Source organism: Callithrix jacchus, chromosome 10 (assembly GCF_049354715.1).
Source record: "Callithrix jacchus isolate 240 chromosome 10, calJac240_pri, whole genome shotgun sequence".
NCBI classification, from domain to species: domain Eukaryota; kingdom Metazoa; phylum Chordata; class Mammalia; order Primates; family Cebidae; genus Callithrix; species Callithrix jacchus.
The window spans coordinates 78781825-78800604 of record NC_133511.1 but is presented as its reverse complement, the minus strand read 5'-3'; the positions used below and the strand labels follow the sequence as shown (position 1 = coordinate 78800604).

General features: G+C 44.3%; 1 protein-coding gene across 15 annotated transcripts in view; it reads right to left on the bottom strand.

Moving 5' to 3' along the window:
* TEAD1 (TEA domain transcription factor 1) overlaps nt 1-18780 on the bottom strand; it is a 273925-nt gene that overhangs the window by 60911 nt on the left and 194234 nt on the right. For 8 of the 15 annotated variants that reach the window (XM_078340545.1, XM_078340546.1, XM_078340548.1 and 5 more), the window contains 5 exons: nt 8248-8259; nt 7298-7432; nt 6132-6178; nt 5205-5266; nt 4042-4166 (listed from right to left, as the gene is read on the bottom strand). In XM_078340545.1, the coding sequence (XP_078196671.1) occupies nt 4042-4166; nt 5205-5266; nt 6132-6178; nt 7298-7432; nt 8248-8259 (381 nt within the window). The remainder of the gene's footprint in view (nt 1-4041; nt 4167-5204; nt 5267-6131; nt 6179-7297; nt 7433-8247; nt 8260-18780) is intronic. The other 7 variants (XM_035265829.3, XM_035265833.3, XM_035265832.3 and 4 more) reach the window with 1 other exon arrangement.

The following is an 18780-nucleotide window of genomic DNA, read 5'->3' as shown; positions in this document are numbered from 1 at the left end:
AGGGCCCTTTAATTATTGGTCACTTTGTTTGCTTCCTTATCAAATTAATGTGTTTAATGTTGGATGTTAAATTTTAAGTACTGTATATAGTCAAATTTGTTAAAATGTATCAGCTGAGTTTTATATGGCTTTAATGTTTCTTTTGTTGGAACAAAAATATAGCAAAATTGAAGTCTGAGAAGTCACAAAAAAATCTAAGAGTCAAAAAAACTATCTATAAGATACAAATTTTCCGGTGTAGCCTTAGCCCTGAAGTAGTATTATACCCTGATTGTGATAGCACATTGTGTTTGTCCAGTAAAGCACATAGTATATAACTTGAGACGCTGGTACTTAAGATACTATCAAATGCTTTAAATAATTTTGTCAGTTCTCCATCCTTTCAACAGGTCAGCCACCACTTTTCCCCTCTAGCACAAGAACCAACCTTCAGGCCCTCACATGTCCACTAAAATCAAATACAGATCCTATTCACAATCTGCCACATTCATTTGCATACATTAAACCACTTGTGTTCAATTGCAAAATGAGTGTTTGCAACATAGGAATCTCAGAAGCAACACCAACACAGTGACTGAAGTTAAGCAAAATAATTTCACAGCAGTGAGAGAGCTTTGGTTGGTAATGTCTAATGCACATCATTTAGTATCGTAATACAAGCCAGAAATGTCAACATAGCTATTGGGGGTATTATTATTTTCTGCAATTATACACTTTTAATCCAAAAACCAAGTAACTCTCCATTGGAAAAAAGATTGGGGCATGGTGGTACATGCCCGTAGTCTCAGCTACTCGAGAGGCTGAGGCACAAGGGTCACTTCAGCCCAGGAGCTTGAGGCCAGCCTGGGCAACATAGAAAGACCCCATCTCAAAAAAAAAAAAAAAAAAAAAGTGGTCGTGACAAAGGACCATTATTCCACATAAGCAGTTAGCATCTTCAGACATACTTGGGTATTTATTTGCTTGGGTAGTTCTTGCTTGTGTTCTCCACCTGAGTGTGGGCTCCGTAAGAATAAGAACTTTGTTTTGTTCACTGCTGATTCCTAACACCTCAAACAGTGGTAGGTGCTCAAAAAGTACTTGTTAAATAAATTCTAATTTCTCCCAATTCATATCCCCTAAAATATAACGATTTTTCTCAAAGGGCCCAAGGGTGTTACACCAGGCCTTCCTTTCATTTCAGGGCCTTTTAAGTCATGTGTTGGAGTCTATGTAAGTAAAGCTTTTTTATTAACAATAGCAGGCCAGACCCACTTTACCCATTCAGATTATTATCTGAACGTATCTGAAACGTGCATCTCTGGCCTCTACTCTAGGGACTTAGTGGGCCTTGACTTTCCGAAAAAGCCACGGGTTTAATACACTGCCACATAGTTCAGCTTCATCGCTTCTGGAATCTTCTGCTCCCTTATTCTCTCCCTGTCCAATCTTCCATCTCTCAGCTTAAGGGCTACTTCCTCAAGGCAGCTTGCCCTGTTTCCTGTTACTCACGGCATCTAATATTCTTTCTTCCTAGAAGCCACGGCACTTTGCAATGATCTCTCGGATAATCACCTACTAGGTATTATACTCCCCAGGGGCTGAGGCTGTGTCCGTCTGGGCAGCGATGCACTCCTCTCCTGTGCGGCTTCTTGCATGTGCAGGTGCACATGAATGTTTGCAGAACGATCTGAATGACTCAAAATGTTTAGCCCAGCAAATAACAACAAGAAAAAGGCAATCCAGCCTTCTGGGCCTGAAGAGGTCCATTACTGGAGAGCACAGTAACAATGGGGGAGATACCACAGTATTTTTATTTCTTTTAAAAAAGAGAATCTTTATAAAATATTCCACAGTCTTTCAACCATGGAAGCAAAAATCACATGGGGACTTCTGCCTCCCAGTGCCTTGGAGTTGTTTCCTAAAAAAACAGTCATATGCAAAGAAAAATTTGCTCACATAGGAGATAGACTGAAAAGACAGTTCAAGAGACCTTCAAAATCTGGAGATGGTCTTCTACAATAGTGAAAAGAGTCCACTGAAATACAAGATTTGGGCTCCTGGTTCCCTCTGTTTACTGACTAGGTATCTAAGTCATTCAGTATGTCTGGGCCTCCGTTTCTTAATCTGTAAAATGGGGAAAACAGAACCTATCTGACGAGGCACTATGAGGACAGAATAAAATACTAAATGACAAAGTACTCTGTAAACAACGAAGTGTCATACAAACATGAGTTACAACAGGCAGAAGCAGTATCCAGGCCAAAGCCCAACCTTCAACCAAAGAACTCTGTATGCTTCCCACAAAGAACCAGTGGCAGAGAATCATGCAGGGCCCCTTTCAGTTTGTCCCGATGCCTCCCACCTCTATGGATTTCACCCTCACCACCACTCTTCCTGTGAACCACTCAGCTGCTTGGGAGGAGTCATCCAGTTGGTCTTTTCTTCTCTTTCCTGGTCTCAATAGCCCCATTTTCTTTTACCTGTTCTGATGCACCCAATTCACATCTCTTCCCTCATCTTTCCCCCCTAATTTGGAAGCAGCTCTATTTTTCCACCAGCTCCCAAAGTTCAGGATTGTGGATCAAGACATCAGTGGGCCACACATGGGTTCCTGTCTCCACCAGTGATGGCTGGTCAAGCCTCTCTGCCCCATGGGAGGTCTTCCCTCAAGCTGAAGTGCAAACACTCCTGTGAGAGGTCACCTCCAATTGCTCAGTATCTCAGTTGTCTACCACAGACTCTGAAGTCATTCCTGACACTTTCTCCTGATAACAGAAATGACAGCAAGGCAGGCAGCACACAGAGAGCACGGGACTTATGAGATGGGAAGGATGGGGTGAAATAGACAATGTGGCAAGAGTTGGTGAGAATCTAAGACAAACTAAGGTTTCCTTCAGTTTCTGCCTTGGGCTCACCCACACACAGATGCAATGCTCATACTCACAGCCAAGGAGTGGGTGTGAAGAAAGGGTACGGGGCTTGTTGGGCAGGAAAGAAGGGAGGATCACATATGCATGGGAAATGCCTGGCTGAGAAACAATGGGACGATGGGTACAAGATGGGGTAGGGGAGATGGGAAAGGAGAAAGTGACAAATAGAGTCCAGATGCCAATGTTACTGGTATTAATGATATTATAATGCACTGCACTCTATGGCAAACTGTTAAAGTACCATTTTGTTACTTCTTTTTGTTTAAGATAGAATCTTGCTCTGTTGCCAGGCTGGAGTGCTGTGGCACAACCTTGGCTCACTGCAACCTCCTCCTCCTGGGTTCAAGAGATTCTCCTCCCTCAGCCTCCTGAGTAGCTGGGACTATGGCATGCAGCCACCATGCCCAGCTCATTTTTGTAGTTTTAGTAGAGACAGGGTTTCACCATGTTGGCCAGGATGGTCTCGATCTCTTGACCTTGTGATCTGTCTGCCTCAGCCTCCCTAAGTGCTGGGATTCAGGCATGAGCCACTGCACCCGGACACTTCTTCTTAAGAAGAGAACTTGCTATCATGAGAAAGAGAGTTAGAAAACCAGTATGGAATAAGAGCTAAATGTTTAGGTTTTAGAGTTTTCAGGACCTGAGCTTAAATCTTGAATACATCAGAGATTAACCGTGTGACGTTACTTACCCTCTCTGTTTCCTCATCTGTCAGTCAGTACCTAGCCTCCTAGGGTTTTATGATGATGGACTGTGATCATATATCTAAATAACTTTGCATGGGACCAGGCATATGGCGAGGCTCAATAAATGTTACTTCTTGTTAAATTTTACAAAACATAAGAGCTTTATTTATAAAGGTCCTTCTCTCTGATTCAAGTATTCCCTACGGCACCTTGGAGTCCAGGACAGCAACACACCTCCCCCTCTGCTATTTTCTACATGTCTGCTAATAGGAATCTCTTTCTACTTAATCAAAAGGCACCTAGCTATTCTTTCCCAGGCCTGTTTTCACAAAGGGTATTTGTCAGGCATGGGGCAGGGGACAAGGATGAAAGATGGAGAAGGTGGTGAACAGTAAAGGGAAAGAAATCCGGGATTCAAGACACATCTCTCTGGGCACACTCACCGAGTCTGGGTCTCGTTGCTGTTCAAGAAAAGCTGAAAATTCCACCAGGCGAAGCTTGGTTGTGCCAATGGAGCGACCTTGCCAGGCAGGGACCGAGGGAGCTGGGGCTGATGCAGGCTCAAAACCTGAAAGACCAATCGTCACCTGTGATGCTGGTCACTCACCTCCCCTTGGGCCTCAGGAAAATATTGGAACAGGGCTCTACAGATGACCCAGAAGGAAAGGCCAACAGCTCCCTGTCCACCAGGTCTGCCAGGGAGAACTCAGGTGATGACAGATGCTGGCTGAGGACCCCAGAGATGCTGAACAGTCAGATAAACACAAAGCATGTGTTCCTCATTAAGCCAACTTCAGCTAAGGTTAAAGGCTGCAGCCTGAGGACATCTAATCCTGGACCAACAGGGTCTACCTGGGGACCAAGTCAAGAATGACTAGACAGTGAGAAGTGAATGCTTCCAAAGACTTCCTGTGAGACTCAGATGTGCCAAACACTCCTTAAGTGTGGTCACTAGCACTATAGAATATGCTCTCTGAATGCGGCGTGGCACTGGGGCAGAGGGCAATATGTGAAAGCATTTTCAGTCTGGGGAATCCATAAGGGAGAGCAGTGACTTTTATACTGTATACCTCGAGCAGTGCAACAGAGTAATTCTACACGCACATGTGGGGATTGGGGGTGAGCTTTGTGGGCAAGAAGACAAGCAGGCTGGAGAGATTCATGTTTACCACTTTGAGCTTCCAAGTACTCTCTCCTTTAAAGAAAGGTAGCAGGACTGAAATCTACTTATCCGAGAAAGGGTGAATGAAACCCTATCTGCCTTCAAGACTTGGACTGCCTAATTAGGCCAGTTTATATTGAGGGAGGTGCTGCAGCAACTCTCCTTCTGGGAATAATCCAGCATCTTCAGTGAAAGTGATGAGGCTTCCTGTTTCTTAAACAAACCATCTGAAAAGCTCTTGGGAGATGACTGAAGGGAATCAGGACCTGGCAGGGGTTACCCTGTGGCCCTCCTGAGCTCCAGGCAACCCAGGATCCAGCAAATCAGGGGCAATGTGCAGCTGTGGCAAAGTTGAGCATCTCTTAACCCTGGGAACAAAGTCCCAGACCTAGCTGTCAGCTGGGTAGGGCTGTGCTCCCAAGAGGGAGTTTCAGGGAGACTCACCTGGAATGGGGGCTGTGACCGCTGGCTGGATGGGGTAGGCCTGCTGCACAAAAGGCTTGACGCTGGAAACAGAGAGACGGCAGGGAGAGTCAGAGATCACATCTGCAGCAGCAGCTATTACCCAGGTCCCACCATGACCTCCCAGTGGGACGTCCATCACCACTTTGGTCCCTGCCTACAGGTGGTAGCACATCCCAGGCAGAGGCAATTGTTCCATAAACTGAGAGGGACCAGCAGCCTGCTAGAGATCAAACCACCAAGCCTCATGCCAGTTCAATGGGATGCACTGGGAAGAGCCTGAATTCCATGCGTTGTGACATATGCCTTTGAACCTCTGAGGTCAAGCAGTCACCACTTCTAGGCAAAGTTTGGGACACGCTTCAGGATCTCCTTCTCTAGGCCAAGTAGTGCAAGGTTTTTTTTGTTTGTTTTTTGTTTTGTTTTTTTTACAGCATATAGGCAGGATTTCCTTTCTTTGATCCTGAAATTGCCCTTATTTTCCAGTTTCCGGAGCTTTTTTCTCTTGCCCCCAAGGGATCTAGTAGGATTTTTCTACTAGCCACCTACTACAGAACAAGCCAGAATGAAATGGGCTTCAGGATCACCTGTGCTGCCCTTTCTCAGGCAGGGAAGACCACAGCTCAGCCTTCTATACCATGAAGGAAGAAAAGTCCACTTCTTGCTTCCAGCAGGATGACTGGTGATACTTAAGGTGGGAGTGAGTGATTCTACCTCTCCCAGATCTGAAAAGCCAGTCTCTATCCTGCTAGAGGCCTCAGTAGACAATAAGAGGGGGATGCCTTCTGGGACCTCGGAGTAATGCTCCTTTCTCCTCCAGGTGCTGAGACAGTACAGTCTGGGAAGAGCTCTTCCCCATGGGCTGGGACCAGCCCCTATTTGTCAGTGCCCACCCCTCCTCAGACTTACTCTTGTGAGGATCCTGGCTGCCCTGTTTGTATCATTCCTGGCCAGAACTGGAAAGCAAAATGCAAAGGCCTCAGAATTAGGGGTTTACCTCAAAGCATAGTTCAGGATGCCTATGCATCACAACCCCTACTAAAAGACAGCAGATTCGATCACCCAACAGAATCGCCTTCCCCAAGTGCAAATGTAGTCACCACTTGCACAAGACCAGAACCTATATCCTTGGACTGGCAATCCAGAGCTCCCCTTAGCTCCTCCTTCCTGAAAATCCCCCCAAGGGCAGGGGCAGGCAGCAGCTCCTCAGCAAGCAAAGATCTGGGTGTGCTGCAGGGGGCTCGCAAATATTTTAACTGACTGAGTTATCCATGCACCTCCCTCCATTTTGAAATGTTCCCTGCGTCATATTCTGCCTCAATAGCACTGAAGGCCCAGCAAGGCAGAGGACAAAGCTTGAACAAGTCCAGGAGCTCCAAGAGGCAATGAAGGCAGCTTCTCTGTGGTGAGCTTCCCGGTGCATTTGGGGTGCCAGCTGGAGAGGCAGCATGACACAGAGGAGGGAAAGAGCAGCCTCTGGCCGATTCTTGACATCACTATCCAGTTCACTATAATCTCAGCATTCCAAATGCTTGTTTTGCTATTGAATAATCTCAGCTTTTTCATGTGTAAAATGGCAGTGACAGGGAGCATTTAAGATGACCTGGAGGATTAAATGAGATTATAACATAATGCTTGTCAGCCTTTGGGAGGTGTCAAAATGTAAATGTTAATAGAATACCTTGTCCCCTTAGGGGCTGGTTGCCTCTGAAGACAGAGGGACTGAGACCAAGGCCAGGAAAAAGGTCAAGGGAGAAGAGGCCAGCCCAACTCAGAAAGGCACGTTTAAATCCCATGTCTTCAGACACTCAGCATTCCTTCCTCTTTTTTCTCCCTCTTTTTTTCTTTTCTTCTCTTTCTCCCTTCCTCCTTCTTCCTCTCTTTCTCTCTAACTCTCTACCTCCCTTCCCTCCTTGCTTTCACCACTTTAGAACCAGTTAGCAGTTCACAGGGTAGTCTTTGCCCTCTCACACACCTGACCCACATGACAAGAGGTGGAGATGGGAGGCTTAGCACTGGCCCATGCCAACCCCAACCCCAGCAGCTATCACTACTGGACTGAGCTCATGACTTACCCCCGGCGCCCCTGGGAAGGTCGGGCGTGGAATCCCAGGCAGCCCCAGCTTGTTGTGAATGGCAGTGGCCGAAACGATTTGGGCTGAGGACATGGCCGCCATGTGCTGCAGGGCCTTATCCTTTGCAGTCTGATCCTTGAAGGTGACAGTGACACACCGACTTAATACATAATGTATGGCTACCAGGTAGGTTACACAGGCACAGCCACAAGCACATGGACTAAAATACAGAGCCACAAAATAGGCCAAAAAAGCAAACATGCATGGATAAATAACACAGCCAGAAGGCTAAACCACACTCAACCTACCATACCTCTGAACATTTACTGGGAAAACCCAATGGGGCAAGGCTTTTTCTTTTCTTTGAAGGGATTAAATCCATTTTCCAACAGAATGTGAAGCCTCTCAGAAGAGTGGACAATGTATTTTTTTTAGTTTTTCAGCTTCCAGAAGATTTTTCCAATTACTTTAAACATTAAAGGAAGAAGAAAAAATATAGGCCCTGATTTTATGCAAACTGATGGGAGGAGGGGTGACAAAGAGATGCAGCTGCGGACTGGAGTAGGATCATCCACAGAGCTCGAGGAGCCCTATCTGTGTGTGCTGGCTGTCACGGGGCCATGGTCCCAGGAGCTGCTGCGATCATGCAAGGCCTGAAAGCCCTGGCAAACACCTGGCTAGAGAGGCTCAGAAGTAGTGGGGGGTGGGGGTAACAGGGCCAAGCAGCATGCTGGCGGGGCGCATGCTTTCTCAGATACCCCCGCCATGAGGCTAATGCTACGTGGGTTCGTACTAAAGCCGGAAGCCTAGGGGATGCTACAGGTACGTGATTTCTCCTTTTCCTAAACAGGTCTTTTCTAGGAAAGCCAAGGCTAATAACACAAAGCTAGCCAAAAATTCTGCCAAGCACAGCTAAAATACAGAATACTCAGTTTGGTGAAAATACTTACCATGCTTGTTACCTGAATACAATAATAAACAATTTGTTAAAAGAATTGCATACAAAGGAATTTTTTTTTATTCTTTGGTTTAAAAAATATATATATATATGTACACAAACATATAATACTTGGGAACAATAAAAAGCATAGGGTTGGGGGCCTTTCTCACATTTTAGAAGAATCGGTGATTCAGATGGCTATCTCGAAAGGCAATGATCAGGAAGTGCATCCAATAACAGCAATAATCAAAAATTACTCCAACTCCTTTACACTGGTTCTGTGGCTTCCCCGGGACAGATGGAGAAATGGTCACCCTCCTGTTGTGAGGCAGGGGCAGGGCTTTAAGCTTTGTAGGCATGTGAACACTCCTGTGTGCCAGTAGAGGGTCTATACTCCACCATGCCCAGATACCATCAAAGCAGAAACAAAATGGTGACACCAAAATAAAAAGAGTGCTTTCCACCTCCAGGGAATGTCAAAGGGAGCTTCAGGCTAAGACACCAAGTACCAGCAGAAAGGGTGCTTCAATGCTTACTGATACAACCTAACGTGATGAAAAATACATCAAGGTGTCAAAGGCAAGGCCAAAAGGGTTTTAAAAAAAATCAAAGCCAACAAACAACTACTAGAGGCTTCTAAGAAAGCTCTGTTAGGTGTTCCCAAGGTGTAGACACAACTTTGCCCTATAACTGCCAGGCACACCAAGTGAATTTCCAAAAAGCTTACATTAACCTTTGAAAAAGCACAGGGGAAGGAGAAGGGGAAGGGGAAGGGGAAGGGGAAGGGGAAGGGGAAGGGGAAGGGGAAGGGGAAGGAAGGGGAAGGGGAAAGGGAAGGGGAAGGCATGGTGGCTCACACCTGTAATGCCAGCACTTTGGGAGACTGAGGTAGGGGGATCACTTGAACCTAGGAATTTAAGACCAGACTGGGCTACAGAGACCCTATCTCTACAAAAAATAAAATTAGCTGGGAGTGGTGGTGTACTTCTGTACTTCTGGCTATTCAAGAGGCTGAGGTGGGAGAACTGTTTGAACTTGGAAGATCAAGGCTGCAATGAGCTGTGTTCATCAAGCTACTGCACTCAAACTTGGGCAACAGTGCAAAACTCCATCAGAAAGAAAAGAAAAAAGAAAGGAAGCAAGGGAAGGAGAGAAAAAGGAAAGGGAATAGGATAAGGGAGGGGAAGAGAGAAAGGAAAAATAAGCCTAACACTTGCTTTTTTTTTTTTTTTTTTTTTGAGATGGAGTTTTGTTCTTGTTGCCCAGGCTGGAGCACAGTGGTGTAATCTGGGCTCATTGCAACCTCTGCTTCCCGGCTCAAGCAATTTTCCTGCCTCAGCCTCCCGAGTAGCTGAGATTACAGGCATGTGCCACCATGCCCAGCTAATTTTGTATTTTTAGTAGAGACAGGGTTTCTCTATGTTGGTCAGGCTGGTCTTGAACTCTTGACCTCAGGTGATCCACCTGCCTCGGCTTCCCAAAGTGCTGGGATTACAGGCGTGAGCCACCACACCCAGCCACATTAATTTTTGTGTCTTATACAGGACTCTGGCTGACTGAAAAACTAAGGAGCCTCAAACAACAGCTTTTCATGAATGCTCAGGGTCATTATGAACATCTGTAATGACACCTGCCGTGGCCAAGTGACACTCTAAGGACCCCGGAATTGGCAGAAATCCTGGGCCTCAACAGAAAGGCCAGGGTGACTCAGAGTGATCTTTTTTGCTGCTATCTCCTTCTCCTCAGATGGCATTCTTGGGGTTGAGGCTCCATCTGCTAATGTGTCAAATGCTCTAACCTAAAGCTAGCTTCCTAAGCTAATTTTTTTAAAAGATTTGAAACATTTCAGATACTGAGGATGCCTGAAAAAAGACAAATCTTGAAGCGGATGGGATTTTATGATAAACTGACAAACTGAGCCCATACATGCAGATCTCAGGGCCAGGCAATACTGTTGGCTATTCCGTGGTTTCACTGCTCCCCTCTGGTCCATCCCCTCAGAGGGTAGCCCATGAATAGAAACCACGGCCCCAGTCACACCTACTCCATTCCCCGTCAAGAACACCCTGACATCAATACAAGTCCATGGGTTTCTCTTTGTCCAGTCACTCTGGACTTCAGCCCCGAAGCCACTTAACCCCTAATGAGGGGTTACAAACGCTCTCAAGACAGATTTGTGAAACTGAGATAATGGCACAGGTATGACCACAGGTGCCTTCCTCAGCACAGAATAAGCCTTATAACTTCTCTGGGGCCCAGTCAAGGGGGTTATAAAATGGCAGTATAGACATCTTACCTGCCTGCCTGACACATCTGAGCAGTAACTACAAAAGAACCTGTGGGTTTGGCTCCATGCCAGAACATCGTGGAGCCTCTCAGGGACCTGAAGAGTTCCACGTTGAAATGCTGCTGGCAGAGACGGTTCTGCTTGCCCAAACACAGACTCCGTTTGTGCACACTTGGGTGGGGCAACTCATGAATTTTAAGTCCAGGTCCAAATGGAAATGAGTTCCCTGCATCTCTACATCCCGCTTTATTGAGTTGCTTGCAATAAACCTGAGGTTTATTAGAAATCATTTGAAATCTTCATACAAGTTTGATACTCTTTTTTGAATCAGGGAAATTAGCCAGTGTGGAAAAGAAAAAAAGTTACCTATCTTTGTTGTTTATGTCACACAGCTTCAGAACGTGATCTTTTTCTTCTGTTACACCAAGTAAGATTTTTGACTGTCTCATTACCCAGCATTTCACCAGGTACCCAAGTGAAAACAGGAGTTCAAGCGCAGGAGAGAAAACCAATTGTTTTTATCGCAGCAACTTGCTCCAAGACTGTAAAAGGTGAACCCACTGGGGTGTCAGGAGACCGGGCTCCAAACCTGCTGCTGCCCAACATTAACGAGCTGCATTATGTGGAGCAAGTCATTTAATAACTTCTAATTTTCTTTACTTACAAAATAAAAAGTTGCACATTATCATCTAATGTATTTCTGGTTTTAAAGGTCTCTGTAGCTATGAGGGTAAATTCCATTATAACCAAATACTTTTTTATGCATATAGTCAAGGAAATCACTAGCAAGAAGTCAGGATGCTAAAATTTGGGCAGCTCTTGGCTGCCTGACCTAGTAGACAGAAGGCAAAGTGTGGAAAGGAAATTTTATCTCAAGTAGAGAGGTTCTTTCTGCACTTGACCTACCTATTTGAGAATAGGCAATTTTCTGCTAATGGACTAAAACATCTATACCAGTGATTCCCTGCCTTTTGTGGTCGAGCTAATCGGACTACTCATTTAATTTTTATGACATCTCCCCCTTTATCTAAAATATATTGAAAATTAAAAGGATTAAAATGTTTTGTTTAAAAATCTAAAGCAACCCTGGAAATAATACGCACCACCAGGGATATCTTGAAATCAGAACCAAGGGCCTGACTGAAGACCCACTTATCCTGAAATGGGAATTCGGAAAGACGCCAAGCTAAGAGATTTCAATGGAAGGATCTCTATCTAAATTGTCATTTTTAGCCCAGTGATACCAGCCTGGCTTTGAAAAAATAGCTCTAAGTGTCAGACCCAAGTGAACTGTTTCTGTCACTCTGGTCTAATATCCTGGACTTAAAAGCATTCGACTCTGTCCTCATTACTCATCTCCACTCTAAAGGGGAGGAGGCTCATCTATCCAAACAAATCAAGATAAGTAAATTGAAAAACATATGCTACACTTGTATACCACACTAATTTTAAGATGTTTTCACACCACCATTTCTGAGATATGGATGAAATTTACAAAGGATGACCACATTGTTTTATCTTGAAAAACCATTAATACTGAATTATGCTCTATGAAGTCTTAGGCTACAAGACATATTCTGAGTGTGTATGTGTGCACATGAGCAAGAATAAGAAAAATGCATCCTAGAAAAAAGCTTGGACAAGTTCACACTGACTCCTTATTACTGACTTTCCATCCTTCTATTCCTAAGATTACAAAGAATGAGGTCATAAAAGTCAAATGTTTGGGGAGTAGGGAAAGAAAAGAGAAATCGCTCCTTTCCAACTGAACCCCAACCCAAGCCCATGACCTGCAATGAAGAGAACACTCATGCAGCAGGAACCATGGGTCTACGGAATTTTCATGTGGAAGAGGATGGGTTCTAAGAACAAATGGTCCAACTGACCTGCGACTCGGGATGCTTGCCACATCATCTACCCTACTTTTGTCATTATCCAATTTCCAGCACACCACACTCAATGGTCTTGCTGCCTCTGCTACATGGTCCAGCAGTCTGTGTCATGCATAAACTCCTCGACCTGAAGCCTTACAAATTGTTATTATTCCTAAGTAAAAACAGGCTTTCATATTTCATGAAGCAGAACAAGGCTACCGCTGCTATAGCTCTCTGTTCTACTGACTGCCTCCTTTTTATGATTGAAATGGACACAATGTTTGGAAAATGTCTACATGTAATATACATGACAGGAAGGCAACAGTATCACAAACGCACATGGCTGGAGTGGTGTGCTTTTAAAACTCGAGGACATCTCATGGATCAGTGTGGATATTAGAGGAGGCTTATTCCCCAGTCCTCCATCTGCTTCCCAGCTTTTGATTATTCTACAAAATCAATTACCTCATACTCTATAGGCATTACCATGAACAAATTTTAAAGATAATATAAAAAGGTTACATGCTTGCATATACAATATATGATAGTTGCCATATATAGAATTTTAATGTACAGCATAATCAGTACATTCAAACAGTTTACTCATGGGCCATCATTTCAGAATTTAAAGATAGGATTCCAATCTGATTTATTCATACAGAAGTCCATCAAATACATTAGAAAAAATGATAAAGTCAAAAAACAACCATGGATTCAAAACCTCTTGATAGTAAATGGTTTTTCTCCAAATATGCTTTAACCAGCAATATAACATACTGCAAGGCAGGAAAGACAGCAATCTGCTTGCAAAATCACTTTTTTGGAAAAGGACAAAACACAAAATACTTTTCCTAAGAAGTAATTTTGCAGATGTTGTTTCTAATCTTGCACTACTATGTGGATTCACATGACCTCTGCAATTATTAGCCATACCCCTTGAGCAGATAAATATCACAGAACTATAAGATGGTCTTGGAGAAAGGTTGGAGGCACTTGTTTTTTTTCTCTAGCTATGATCTCTAATTTGCTTATCATTAGAAAAACCAGGAGTAAATACAGAAGGAGGCTATTTCGGTCAGGTAACAGCTAATGCAGAGGAGACAAGGCATACTCATGCCTCTCCTGACTTGCTACCTAATGAGTGGCAATTAATTCATCTTACTGTATTTCCAAATGCCAAAGACTCCATTCACATCCAAGGAAAAATTTTCAAGGCTTTTACCACTGTTCATTTTTAAAGGTACTGAGCTGTATTTAGCATTTTATAATTGTCAACAGCATTTCCTTTAACTCTGATGTAGGGGTTCACATCATAAAGGATTGTAGATGAGGATGATGGCTGAGCAGACTCATAGGTATGCCTCAGGACTCTCTCCCAGGAAGCCTGGGATTTAAGACAGCTTCCTGCTGGATCCTGGTATCCAGGAGAATGCACCATTCTGACCTTAGTCCCCTTTTCTCTGGGAGGTGACAGCAAGGGACCAGAGGAACCCAAACTGCCTCCAGGCTCAAGTTAAGCTCCAGAGTGAGTTCTAGCTCCCATTGTTTATCTTCTGTTTCCTTCAAATACACAGACACAATGAAGAGGGCTCAGTGGAGGGAGGCAAATGCAAGGCATCCCAAGTCAGGAAAACGAACCTCATCCTGGACTCTTTGGGAAGGCAGCAAGGCATCCTACAAAGAGCTTGGCTTTTGGCACCAGATATCCCTGGATCAACTGCAGACTTGTAACTCTAAAGAAGTCAGTTAGCTATTCTGAGCCTCTGCTTCCAAATTCATAAATTGAGGACAAAAAACACTCCCGCCATTCGGTACTGCTTCAAGTTACTCAGTACCATGCTTGCAGCCTTGCCCCTGGGTGAGCTTGCAGTCTACAGGGCCCAGGTGACTGACTGGCTTTCCAGGCTGGATCCTGCATGGGACCTGAAATGCTCAGGAGCTCTGGTCCTCACTAGATAATCCTCGGGATCAATATCATTCTATGGCATTATCTAAGTTGGAGGCCGACTGACAATGGGATTTCTCTACGGAGAGATAAAAATATAGAATGATGAGGCTGTTTCTCTTGCCCTTAAAAACAAAATCCAGACCTGGCTCAGTTCACACAGAATTATCTTTGTTTATCTACATATTCAGTGCTCTGGCTACCAACATTAAGTTCTCCATCACCACACTGTTGGTGAGTGGTTCTAATTGAAGCCTCAGAAATTGAGAACAGGAAACTCCAGGAAAGACTGTATCATTTCCCAAATCCCATGACACGGCCAAGTGTCTTGGAGCAGACACAGACAGAGGAGGTTGTTGCTCAGGCTTTCCTTGACTCCTGCACTGCTAACAGCCAAGTCTTGAAGGAGCAGAGTGGCTCAGGAGGCCTCACACGGCCCCACACTTCACAGAGTGAAGTGAAACATGCCTATCTTTCCTGTGGACAGGCCCATTCCTGGATGGAATCAGTGATGATACAAACATGATTCAGCAGTACGGACTTCAGCAATGCCCTGGTGAAGTTCTTGAACTCAAAAGAATTAAATCAACAATTTGAGATTTAAGCTCTCTGCTTATTGGAAAGAACAGAAGATTGGAAAGAATGGCCTGTTCAGAAATCAAATCACAAAGGCCACCAGGGTGAGAATGAAGAAAATGGCCCTGGGGGAGCACATGTATCTCATAAATTAGTCACCAGCGGCTGGACATAATCAGAGAGGCTCAGGTCTTTTTCTGCCCTACTGGGATGATGCAACATCAACAAGTCAGGTTTCTCTTCAGTACACATCCAGAGCCTGATATGAATACATCTATTGCCTAAGATGTATTCCTGCTGAGGGGAGGGCACAGTGAAGACTTCCTTTCTTCCTCTTAGTTTTGCCCTGAGACATACCCTCACCCACACACACTCAAGAAGTGAATCAGAGATGGCCTGGCCCAACTACATGGGAAGATGGAGACGGTCCACAGTGTGGTGTTTCCCTGACCTTGGCTGTGGCTGCCACAAGCTTCTGAAACCAGCAAGAAAAGATTGCCTTTTTTGCTGCTAGTGCGGAAAGGAGGACTCTGAGCAGGGTCTGAACAACTTCTTGGGGCAACTGAACATTCAGAGAAAGCGACTCAGGCATGGAACTCTACAAAGAAACTCTAAGTAGGAAAGAAAAGACTGCTTAACACATGGAGAATGCTTCTGCATTCTTTCTACATGCTGGGATAATAAATCCCTGGAGCTTAAAAAAACACTTAATGACTTTTTGATGAATTAATGGTGAGTGAAACAATTCGAAGTAGAGAATAATTTCTAATGCTGTGAGCTAATCCTCAGACATGCTTCTGCTTCTCACTACTCCACTGGAGATACCAGTACAGGCTAAACTAGGGAAAGGGTGAATAGAAGAAAACAGGTAAAGCTGCTGTTGGTGACATTGCTGTTGCTGCAGCTGAGAAAGGTCCAAGAGAGACCTCTAACTCAGCATCCTTGGTATTCTTAAATGGATATTCCACAGTCCTAGAACCATCTTTCACACTGCAACTGCATGGATGCATCTTCTACTTTAGAAGCAGACTCAGGCCCAGCTACAGGCTGTGGGCCACCTATAACACCTAACCCCCCTTGAGAGCAGTGGGTCAAACAGGTGTTGTCTCAGCAGGGGCAAAACACATGGCACTCCCATCACTGAGAAACAACTCCTCCAAAGCTAAGTTCTCTTCTAGGCCTGCAGTTAGTACTCTAGCTTCTGTCCTAGACATTTTAATGATGCTCCAACCCAGTGGGGGAAGAAAAAAAAAATCCCCACAACTCTTAATGTATGTATTTAATTTCCAAAATTATTATGCTCTGGCCACAAATTCCTTTTATTTCTCTTCTCCATCATACTGGGCACTTGAATCTCAGCTGCAATCTACTGGTGCTTTCTCTCTATTCTTCCAGGTTCTCTGCTCTTGGTTCACTGTCTCCTTGCATTACTCCCTTACTAGTTCAACCATCCCCTTTATTTCCTTGCCCTTGTATCTCTCTTATAGTCATGGTCTATATCCAAGGTCATCAAATTGTTGGCCAAGTCTATCTTAACTTAAGCGGCTAAAAATTCCAAAGGAAATGTCTCATGTTGGTGCCAATGGCTACTGCACATAATCATGGTAGATAACGTGGCAAAAATCAGCCGGGCATGGTGGCTCACATCTGTAATTCCAGAATTTTGGGAGCCTGAGGCAGGCAGGTCACTTGAAATCAGGATTTTGGGACCAGCCTGGCCAACATGGTGAAACCCCATCTCTACTAAAAATACAAAAATTTGCTGGGTGTTGTGGCGGGCACCTGTAACCCAAGCTACTTGGGAAGCTGGGGCTGGACAATAGCTTGAACCTGAGAGGCAGAGGTTGCAGTGAGCCAGATGGTGCTACTGCACTCCAGCCTGGGTGACAGAGCGAGACGGAAGGAAGGGAGGGAGGGAGGGAGGGAGACAATGGACACAAATCTAGAAGCAAAAGGAAGAGAGAGTTTTCACTAGATTTGATTTTCTAAGGGAAATAAATGGCAAGGAAAGACAATGGATGGAAGGAAAGAAAGGGAGATTAATTTTGGTTGAAGAAGGAGGGTGGATAGAGGAAAAAGTGCAGAATAATGTTTGCCCCTTGATTTTTCATTTTAAGAAAACTTAAACATATAATGAAAATGATCATTTCCAGGTAGTTTAAACATGAGTGTTTAATATGATACTCTCTGTACTGTTTAAATTTTGTATGTTTCAAATTTTGCAACAAAAACTTCATAGTTTTGATGCACACTCCCAGTTAATTACCATTACTTTATGAAATTTTTTGAATAATTTAATTTTTAAATGCTGCTATTGAAAATCTTTCTGAAAAGTTCTGGCACACAATACTTTCCGACTTCATAAGGACAGAACTTAAAAATTTATAATTTGTTCTGTAAACACAATGAGTAGGAAAGAGTACAGAGCAGGCAGACTGCACTGAAGTAGGGACGCCAGCCAAGGATGAGTGCTACGAAGCAGTCCCAGGGGTGTGGGTCAGCCCCTGGTCCAGGCCTGCGCCTCTCTTCCCTACTCTTTTTTGAAACAGAGTTTTGCTCTTGGTGCCCAAGGTTGAGTGCAATGGCATGATCTCGGCTCACTGCAACCTCTGCCTCCCAGGTTCAAGCAATTCTACTGCCTCAGCCTCCCAAGTAACTGGGATGACAAGCGTGCGCCATCACGCCCAGCTAGTTTCACATTTTTAGTGGAGATGTGGTTTCTCCACGTTGGTCAGGCTGGTCTTGAACTCCCAACCTCAGGTGATCCACCCACCTCGGCCTCCCAAAATGCTGGGATTACAGGTGTGAGTCACCGTGCCTGGCCCTTCCCCACTGTTGAAGCAGACCAGGAATTAGCCTCTCTGATCCAGCGTGGCCTCCCTTTTATTAGCTATCCTGCAAAGACCTGGCGAGGTCTTTCTAGAGTATAAATCTGAATGACCCCCGTGTACACTCTGAGGCCCATAGATAAATCCCTGCTCCTCAGTGGGATGATCCAGGACCCTTCCCTTAGGCTCCTCTAGTCTCACCTCCCACTGCATGCCCCCAAATACATGATGTTTTTCATGGTCCCTCAGATAGTCCCAACTTTATGGAACTTCTCTGCCTTCAACTATGTTTAGTTCTAAGGATAATTCTCCATAAAGCTTTCTTTAATTCCCTCACTCTCAGAATGAATCATTCTTTTCACTTGGGTAGGCTTTGTACTGGAAAAAAAAAAACAGCATTCCTTAAGAACGCAAACTCTAGATTCAATTCTACGGACCCAACATCTACAAAAAGGCCTAGAATACACTGGGTTCTCAATGAAAACCACTGGACTGAATTCCTTTGCTTTTCAAGTTCAAATCTATGTAGAAATCTTAGACTTTCACTAAACAATTTTTTCTTTACTAAAGTTTAAGTCTACACACTTTGAGGGTAATCTAGTCCACACACAAACACACAGAGAACAACTGCCAATTAGCAGTAGCATAATGCTGACCTTTAGAATTTATTCTAACAGATTCTCAGGAGAGTAACTTTGGTAGCTAGGATGACTCATTTATCAATATGAGTCTGTTTTCTTCCAAAGAACACGGCAGAACTTATAAACTACAGAACTTAGAAACACAGGCTTTAAATGGGACACAGGAGCTGTCTGTAGAGGCTGGAAGGGACAGCGTAAGAGGCAGACACCTCCTTTCCTTCTGCCTAAAACAGGTGGTTTTTTAAACCTGATTCAATGGAGTAGCCTAAGGCGCCATTACTAAGGATTTGAGAGGGTGAGCTTCAATTAGAAACATGAATTTGGCTGCTTTAAAAAGGCTGGAAAACACGAGCCTGAAGAACTTCACCACATCCTTCCCCAGGAAGTAAAAA